The sequence below is a fragment of the Hemibagrus wyckioides genome, linkage group LG29 (genome assembly GCF_019097595.1).
Source record: "Hemibagrus wyckioides isolate EC202008001 linkage group LG29, SWU_Hwy_1.0, whole genome shotgun sequence".
NCBI classification, from domain to species: domain Eukaryota; kingdom Metazoa; phylum Chordata; class Actinopteri; order Siluriformes; family Bagridae; genus Hemibagrus; species Hemibagrus wyckioides.
In genome coordinates this window covers 4,214,461-4,224,836 of record NC_080738.1, presented here as the reverse complement: position 1 = coordinate 4,224,836, position 10,376 = coordinate 4,214,461, and the positions used below count along the sequence as shown (strand labels likewise).

General features: G+C 39.5%; 1 protein-coding gene across 1 annotated transcript in view; it reads right to left on the bottom strand.

Moving 5' to 3' along the window:
• The window catches only part of LOC131348985 (NACHT, LRR and PYD domains-containing protein 12-like), a 135,328-nt gene that overhangs the window by 124,201 nt on the left and 751 nt on the right, over positions 1-10,376 (bottom strand). The window contains exons 2-7 of the mRNA XM_058384244.1: positions 10,214-10,330; positions 9,727-9,781; positions 8,520-8,724; positions 6,463-8,233; positions 4,610-4,783; positions 1-42 (exon numbers count right to left, since the gene is read on the bottom strand). The exon at positions 1-42 is cut by the window's left edge and continues 132 nt beyond it. Of these exons, the coding sequence (XP_058240227.1) occupies positions 1-42; positions 4,610-4,783; positions 6,463-8,233; positions 8,520-8,724; positions 9,727-9,781; positions 10,214-10,330 (2,364 nt within the window). The remainder of the gene's footprint in view (positions 43-4,609; positions 4,784-6,462; positions 8,234-8,519; positions 8,725-9,726; positions 9,782-10,213; positions 10,331-10,376) is intronic.

Below are 10,376 nucleotides of genomic sequence, written 5' to 3'. Positions count from 1 at the left end.
AGAGCTCTACAGCTTTCCTCTATCAGATTACACACACACAGACTGGAAGAGAAATGATGAAGTATTTGATTTATTTCTCTGATAGTGAATGATGTGTTTCCATCAGTTGGGAAATAAAGTGTTTACCTGAACACAAGAATCTAATGACAGGATAAAAATATAAAATGAAGAGTCTGTGTATAAACTTGGACTGCTCTTGGACAGATCCATGTGTCTCAGCTCATATGAGATGATGTATTTAACTTTCTAAAAGAAGATAATAACAGAGAGGCCACTCTGAACAAACACGTCTCTTTATTTCTAGCAGAGAGATTTTCATACAGTGTGTTCAGCAGCTCTGGGGAAAGTTCTGCTGGAGAACATTTCCATATTTCCACACTGTCCTTTACTGCTTCATTACAGTGTGTTCAGTCTGTAGATCTGTGGACACATTTACTTTCTGTTACAAACATTTTCTGGAATATTTTTGTCAACTCAAGTCAAGAAGCTTTTGTCATCATTTCAGCCACATATATCTGACGCAGTACATAGTGAAATGAAACCAGGTTTCTCCAGGACCTGGTGCTACATAAACATACAACATATAATTACAAACACAGAACACCAACACAGAGCTAGGACAGAAAAACACAATTTAAAATACAAACCAGCAGAAATGCATAAAGTATGAGAGATAAGACGAGTAATTCAGTTAAGACTAAAGTAATGTGTGTGTATTAAAGGAGGATGGAGCGGTCTGTCTGTGTATAGCTGTAAGCCCACATGGTGTAAACGCCTCAGCAGACAGAAGATTTAGAGCACACTGTTAGAGGTACTTAATGGCATTGCACCTGTGTATTTAGCAGAATTCCTGATGGATCACACCTTAAATATTTTTGTACCATGAACAAATGCTGACTTTCTTCATGTGAATTTTAATAAGAAGAAGCTCGGTGAAAGTGTTTTTAGTGTCCCTGCTCCCAGGATGTGGAACTCACTCCCAGTGTATATCCATCAGGAACCTTCACTAAATACATTTAAAAAGCAGCTTGAACACACTTATTTACTTTAGCTTCAATTAGAGCTCTGGATTTTAGGCTTAAAACTGCTTTTAATGTCTTAAAAATTATTACATATTTTTTCATCATAAGTAGGAAAGGTACTATGTAAATTAAGATATTATTAATATTATTTGTCAGACATTAACATACTTTGTGTGTGTGTTTGTATGTAAATATTATATGACCTGTGTGTGTGTGTGTGTGTGTGTACTTCAGTTTCTCCAGTGTACAGTGTGGATTCTTCTTGTACACATTCATAGTGTACTGAAAATAGTGAGATATAAATTAGCACTTGTATGACTTTCATACAGGGGACGTGTTTGGAGTACAGCGCTCTTTATTTCCCAATCTGCTATGTAATGACCAGTCACGGTGAGATAACTCTCTGTTACCTGCGAGGTCCAACTATCTGTTATCAGAGCAAGACTTTGTGCTTTAGCCGATTCCTTTTCTAATTTTTTTGCACGTCTTTTCGTGGAGTTTGCGAATTACCTCGGTGCTTAAAAAAAAGGACGAACACTTTTATACAGTGCCGAAAGCCCACATCACCAATCACCAAAAACAGCTGCTAATCTTTAGCAATGAACACCCCTACTGCATTTGGGTTTTTTTTGTGTCTCTCAGAACCAGTTGTGTATGAATACTGGAAGGAATCAGATAGGGGACTGTTGTTTTTTGGGTTCCTGTGTTACCTGCTCTGCCATCCTGCTTCCACACAGTGATATCTCTGGGTGATGGAGCTGCAGATGTGTGGTCATGTTGGAAGTATTTCCATGTCAGTAGGTAACTCGTGTGGAACAGTGCTTAAACACAGTCATGTTTTTGTTTCGTGTTTTTGTTTCATCGGCATCATAGTCCACAATAAATCCAAAATGTTCCCACACCACAGATCTGAAAGACGGAGCTGCTTCCTCGTATTTCTGTCTCACTTCACCGCTCTCCAGGGTTAGAGTGAAATCTGACACCAGCATCGCAAGCATGGTTACCGCCCCTAACTTTAGCACTCACTGATTGGATATTTACTCGCAGGGAGGCGTGTCTGTCTCAGCGCCTAGACATACAGTACAGGCAAACACAAACAGGCTGTTCAGAGAGTAATAAACCACATGGGAATTATTTCAACGAATAACCGAAAAAAACATGGTTCACATACGAGTATTGAACCGTGGAGGTCGTACTGAACACTTCAATATTATATTATTTTGGCATCCCTATAATTTACATTTTAAAATGGGGAACATAAAGGTTTAAAGAGACTAAAATGTACTAAGCTAAATTCATTTTATTGGAATTTTTAAAATCCTTTTTAAAATAGACATTTCAGATTGTTAGTTGATCAATCCAACTCAGATCACTTCATAATGGCATATTCTATAGTCCCAATAAAGATCAATTCATTTTACTGTGGAATTTTGAAGGAATTTTGAAGGAGTTGCTCTTCAAAGGCATCCAAAGAGTTCAATTTTGGTCTAATCTGACCAGACTATATTCTCGGAGTATTTCACAGGCTTGTCCAAATGTTATGCACCAAACTCTAAACGAGCTTCAACATGCTTTTTCTTCAGCAGTGGAGTCTTGTGTGGTGAGCGTACACACAGGCCATGGAGGTTTAGTGCATTACTTATTGTTTTCTTTGGAACAATTGTATCGGCTAGTTCCAGGTCTTTCTGAAGCTCTCCACAGGTGGTCCTTGGCTCTTGGTCAACTCTTCTGATCATTCTTTTCACTCCTCTGTCAGAAATCCAAGAGGAACACCTGGGCGTGGCCGGTTTATGGTGAAATGATGTTCTTTCCACTTCCGGATTATGACCCCAACAGTGTTCACTGGAACATTCAGAAGTTTTGAAATCCTTCTGTGACCAGTGCCATCAGTATGTTTTGCAACAATAAGGTTGTGAAGGTCTTGAGAGAGCTCTTTGCTTTTACCCATCATGAGATGTTTCTTGTGTGACACCTTGGTAATGAGACTCCTTTTTATAGGCCATCAGTCAGGACTGAACCATCTGATATTAATTTGCACTGACCAGTGGGCAGGACTGCTTTACAGCTGGTGTCTTGGCTCTCCATGACTTTTTGCACCTCCCTTTCTTCATGTGTTCAATACCTGTTCCCTGTGTCATTTCACATTATTACACAGAACTTCATTTATGGACATCTATGGTTTGATTTCTTTGTATGTGTGGATTGCATGGGTTGTTACCAACATCTGGTGAAAAGTTCGTCAATAGCACCATTACAAATATATTTACTGAGATAAATGGTGACGTGTTCAATACTTATTTTAGCTGCTGTTTATATATCTATATCTAAATATCTACACACACACACACACACACATATTTAAGCTTGCTGTACTCTTTCAGTGCTATTACTGCTAAGTATCTAAAAGCTGCGCCACAGCAATATGTGCGGCTAGATTAACCTTACTTTTAGAAAGAGTGACTGGTTCAGTTAATAATGCACTACAGAATTCCCTTTTTAAGCTGAGCGCGCTCCTTTCAGCCTTCTGTCTGAAGATATATATATATATATATATATGATACATGGTCATTGAAGTATGAAAGTGAAATGCTTTTGTAGCAGCATTAGCAAGGCTAGCTTAAACAAGTCCAATACAAACCAAGCTTAGAAAACGACTGCAGCACCACACCAGAATTGTTAGCATTGTTAGCAGAGCCAGCCATGACCAGCTAGGCAGATTATGGCACGTGACAAGTGGCTGTCAAGTTCAGGAAATCCTCCTTACATCTCCTGTTCCTATCTTCCTAATCTGCTAGCTGATGTTCCACTGACTGTAGGGTTTTTTATGTCTGCTAAGAACACTGGAACTGCTCTTCACACCGACTCTAGCTTGTTGATGTTTGAGTTCACTGAGTTGATGCTTGTTGTTAGCGTGTCTAACAAGCAAATGGTCTAAGCAGCCATCATGTTCAGTCTGTCATGTGACTCCCCCTGTTTTGGACACTTTAGTAACCGAGTGCAACATCACAACCAGCAGTGGGAAGAAAAACACACAGAATGGTATGAAGAGTGAAGAGTAACGAGTCCAGTGCTGTAGATTCAAGGTGATGCAAGGTGATTACACAGAGTGACACGCCCCCTACATTAGAGCTTAATTAGGGCTATAATCTTTTATCCCGTTTCAGTGATGTGTCCGGTCATCAGCAGTCGTGTTCCAGACGCAGTCGCGAGTGTAATGAACCTGACCGAGGTGGATTATTTACTCTACCATCATTTTTCCCTAAAATGTGTTTGGAGGAGAAACTAATAGTGTATAGATTGAGCACACATTGTATAATGAAAGTACAAATGATAGAAAAGGACAGATGACAGAACTGTAAGTTTAGTGTTTTTTAGTTTAAACTAAAGAGTTACAGCTTTTCTGTTTACTGTGTTTGTTATTCAGAGGAAACGCAGCATGAACCCAGTCCAGCATTTTATACACCACTAATGAAGCTGACCATCTACTTTAAGTGTGTGTGTGTAAATATTATATCACCTGTGTGTGTGTGTGTGTGTGTGTGTAAATATTATATCACCTGTGTGTGTGTGTGTGTGTGTGTGTGTACCTCAGTATCTCCAGTGTACAGTGTGGATTCTTCAGTCCAGCAGAGAGCAGCTTCACTCCTGAATCCTGCAGTTTATTGTAACCCAGGTTCAGTTCTCTCAGACTGGAGGAGTTTGAGCTGAGAACTGAGGACAGAGCTCTACAGCTTTCCTCTGTCAGATTACACACACACAGACTGGAAGAGAAATGATGAAATATCAGAACACTGATCTCAAACACACACACAGCCATAATCCAGCTAAAGTTGAAGCTGTAACAGAAATGTGAGTGTGTTTCTCTCACACACAGAAATCAGAGGACAGGACACCACATCAGGACATTTACAGGAGCAGGGACGTCTTTCTGAACTCCACAATCTCTCAGCTACAATTTATTAGAAGACCATTAGGTCATGTACATAACACACACAGGTGAGAGCGAGCAGCCTACAAACACTACACTCTGATCTGTGTTCAAGTTTCTACACCCAACACTGCAGATCCAGTGCATTTTATTACAGAAAATAAAGAATTATAGAGCTGTACACTAGCAGTTAATAACATGCCAATACTAGTCGTACTTTACACTGAGTTATATGCTGAATTTCACAGAGATGGTAAAACAGTTGGTGTGTGTTGTTCTCTGTGCTCGTACAGGTACAAATCTGTCACCTGGAGACCTCTGATTTTACACACACACTGGTTCAGGTGTTTGGTGTGGACCCGAGTACAGGTGGAGTCTTCACATACGTCCAAACAGATCCAAACTAAAGAAAAAGGTTGATTTGTTCAAACTAAACCAGGTAATTAAACAAGGTAAAGCCGGTCATGGGAGCCTGTGTGTGGTCATACATATGGAACTGGTCAGTTACAGCAAGTGTGTTAATTTACAGGAACAGTGTGAAAAGATAGAGTTGGTTTTATCGTCTTGTCTCAGAAGGTGGTAAGGGCTGGGCAATTTTATTCTTTCAAAATTACACTTAAGAAAATCATTTTATTAGCAATATAGATTTATAGTGTTTTATTTATTAGAATGGACTTTGGAAAATATAGATGTGCAAAAAAGTAAGAATCTCTTTCTTAAATGAACAATGATTCTTTTAAATAAAGAGTATAAGAAAGGAAATGTAATAAAAATGCACTATTTGTTCCAAATGGCCCTGTTACTAGTTTATACTATTTAAAGAAAATCCAACTCGACTCTTTCCAGTATGGTCCAGTTCAGTATTTTGTTCCCAGTTAGATGGTGGGAATCAGCCGTGATTAAATTAGGAAGAAAATGGGAAAAATTGGAAGAAATAAAAGCATGACAGAGTGAATCTCTCCACAACACTGTGTCACAGAACAAAAGATGAGGAACTTGAACCTAAACAGGTACTTGAAGGTGAACAGAGTGTTTAATATTTACTTTTTATATTTTCTATTCATATTGATCCCATTTTGACAGCTTGATGTTTTTCTTCTTCTCATTTGTGAGAGTTCTGTTCAATGTCACTTTCAGAATAAACAGAGAAAAGAAAAAGTGTCTTTCACTGCTGTTTACTTCAGAAATGTGTTTAGTTCTTAAATGCATGCAGTTATTAAGTACAGAGTTTTATATAAATTTTAGAGAAAACTTAATATATCATGATTCATCTATAAAAGATATAAAATGATTCATATCCTGATCCATAAGATTTTGTCCATATGGCCCAGCCCTCAGTGCAGACATGACGTGTTAGTGTAAAAAGTGAAACAATCTTCTGTAAAAGTACCAGAGGTTTGTTTAAAGAGGATTAGAGGAACTATTAACAAGCATTAATCCAAACAGTGCAGTTCAGTGTTACATTAAAATAACAAACCATGCAGTAATACATTTATAAATAAAAATACTCACACAGCTTTTCTGGAGGCTTTGACCACTGGCAGCAGTCTCAGAAGACATTCCTCTGATGGATCATATTTACTCAAATTAAACTCATCCAGCTCCTGTTCTGAGGTCAGTAACACAAACACCAGAGCTGACCACTGAGCAGGAGAGAGACTGGATCCACTGAGACAGCTGTAATATCCTGTGTTCAGGTAAGTTTGTACTTCCTGCACTAGAGAATGATCATTCAGTTCATTCAGACAGTGGAACAGATTGATGGATTTCTCTGGAGATGGATTCTCCCTGATCTTCTCCTTGATGTACTTCACTGTTTCCTGTTTGCTGTGAGAACTACTTCCTGTCTGTGGCATTAAGTCTCGTAAGAGAGTCTGATTGGACTCCAGTGAGAGACCCAGAAGGAAGCGGAGGAACAGGTCCAGGTGTCCATTCTCACTCTGTAAGGCCTTGTCCACTGCACTCCTGAGGAGATCAGACATGTTTGGATTTCTGAAGAAATTAAAATGTCCAGTGCTTTGCTCCACAAGCACATTTGTCTTTCTAAATTTAAAGCAGAAAAACACGTATAAAGCAGCCAGAAACTCCTGAACACTCAGATGTACAAAGCTGAACACCTTCCCCAGGTGAAGCCCAAACTCCTCTCTGAAGATCTGGGTACACACTCCTGAGTACACTGACACTTCTCTGACATCAATGCCACACTCTCTCAGGTCTTCCTCATAGAAGATCAGGTTTCCTTTCTCCAGCTGCTGGAAAGCCAGTTTTCCCAGTGCCAGGATACTCTCTCTGGTCTGCTGAGGATCAGGGTCATGTTTCTGATGGTACTTTTCATCCTTGTGTTTGATCTGAAAGATCAGGAAGTGTGTAAACATTTGAGTCAGAGTCTTGGGGATCTCTCCACTCTCTGCTTCACCCAACATTCTCTCTAGAACAGTGGCTGAGATCCAGCAGAAGACTGGGATGTGGCACATGATGTAGAGGCTTCTTGAAGACTTCACGTGTCTGATGATTTTATTGGCCAGGCTCTGATCACTGATCCTCTTCCTGAAGTACTCCTCTTTCTGAGGATCATTAAACCCTCGTACCTCTGTTACCTGGTCTACACACTCAGGGGGGATCTGATTGGCTGCTCCTGGTCGAGAGGTTATCCAGAGAAGAGCAGAGGGAAGCAGATTCCTCTTGATGAGGTTCGTCAGCAGAACATCCACTGAGGCTGACTGTGTCACATCACACAATCTCTCATTCTTCTGGAAATTTAGAGGAAGTCGACACTCATCCAGACCATCAAAGATCAACACCACTTTGTAGGAGTCACAGTCTATTGATTCTAGTTCTCTTATTTCTGGGAAAAAGTGATGAAGAAGATTCATCAGACTGAGATTTTTCTCCTTCATCAGATTCAGCTCTCTAAAGGGAAGTGGAAACATGAAGGTGATGTCCTGATTTGATTTTCCTTCAGTCCAGTCCAGAATGAACTTCTGCACAGAGACTGTTTTTCCAATTCCAGCAACTCCTTTAGTCAGCACAGTTCTGATGGACTTGTACTTAAAGAGGTCATTACAGTTGATGGGTGTCTCCTGTGGTGCTGGTCTCCTGGACACTGTCTCAATCTGTCTCACCTCATGTTCATTATTGACGTCTCCACTCCAACCCTCTGTGATGTAGAGCTCTGTGTAGATCTCATTCAGAAGTGCTGATCTTCCATGCTGTGAGATTCCTTCATTAATTCTTTTAAACTTGTCTCTCAGGTTGGATTTCAGCTTTGTCTGATACACGAGTTCTAATAAACAGTAATAACATGTTTTAATGCAGAATCACTGAGCACTATATAAAATGTAAAATTCTTTCAAATGCTGCTGTTCATTCCTGATTCATCTACTAAATATTATTGAAGGAACAGGACCATTGTACAGAGTGACCACAAGCTGGACCATGAACAGAACAGAAAAGCAGCAGATGTACATGATACTAAAATCAAAGTTCAAACTAAAAGTCTTCATATCTAAAACTATTTCCTCTCTCTAAAGTGAACCTGATGGAATAAAGCCATGGCTCAGAGCTCTTACTGTTCTGCAGTGTGTTAGCGAGATCTGTGTGCTTCATGTTCTTCAGGAAGTGCAGTGTGATCTTCAGAGCTCCCTCTCTGACACTGTGCAGATCCTCCTCATCCTCCACCTCCCTCTCAGTGCATGCTGGGTAATCTGGACTCAGGAGCTTCCTAAACCTCTTCAGCTCATTCTTTATCAGAGTGATGACTTTGTGTTCCAGCTCCTGGTCAGAAACACACAGGAACAGATCTAAATATTAGAATCTTACACAGTGAATGGTGCTTTGTTAATGATTTTGATTATGAAAATAATAAAAGTCTCTTCCTCTTGCCTTTAGTTACAACTGAAATTCTGATTATTCATACAAGTGATTACCCATAATTCTACTGGACATCAAGAAATGACAAGGTATGACAACACACACATTACACACTATAAAACACACACACACACACATTACACTCTATAAAACACACACACACACACACACACATTACACACTATAAAACACACACACACACACAAACACATTACACACTATAAAACACACACACACACACACACACATTACACACTATAAAAAACACACACACACACACACACACATTACACTCTATAAAACACACACACACACACACACACATTACACACTATAAAACACACACACACACACACATTACACTCTATAAAACACACACACACACACACACACATTACACACTATAAAACACACACACACACACACACACATTACACACTATAAAAAACACACACACACACACACATTACACTCTATAAAACACACACACACACACACATTACACACTATAAAACACACACACACACATTACACACTATAAAAAAAAACACACACACACACACACATTACACTCTATAAAACACACACACACACACACACATTACACACTATAAAACACACACACACACATTACACACTATAAAACACACACACACACACACACATTACACTCTATAAAACACACACACACACACATTACACACTATAAAACACATACACACACACACACATTACACACTATAAAACACACACACACACACACACACACATTACACACTATAAAACACACACACACACACACACACACACATTACACACTATAAAACACACACACACACACACACATTACACACTATAAAACACACACACACACACACACACACACACACACACACACATACACACCTTGAATATGGAGTCCAGCTGATTTCTGCTGATGTTTGATTTCTTCTTTTGTGGTCTGTGAACAAATAAAACACATCATGTAATATGGACTATATGTATTCATAGCTGCAGAAATCACAGTAATAAATACAGAGACAGATATTTAACACTATCCTCTTAACACAATACACTGATTTCAGGATTTCATCACTGACACTAACATGTTTAGAAACAAATGATTGAATTAATGAATAAAATGATTTATATTGTCATTAATATCCCAGGTGTAAATGTTCTTCTGTAGCACCACAGACCCTCCAGCTCAGGGACTGCAGGCTGAACTGACCTCTTAAAGCAGTTGTCCTCACTGCCGGACCGAGAGCTGCAGCACTGCACAGTTTAGTGTTTTACTGCTTCAACACCTGATAAAGCTCATGAAGGGCTTCATAATGAGACCAGTGAGTTTGATCAGGTGGAACACTGCTGTAAAACACCTCACTATACTGACCTCACATCAGTAGAACTGTCTCTGTCTCTGAAGAGAATTGGACGATCCATTGACTGGTCACTCTTCATGGACACACAGCTGGGTTCTGGTGAGTCTGATCTCTTTCCCTCCATCATTCTAGAATTCCAACAGAAATATCAGCAATAATTAATCCTCTGCTGTC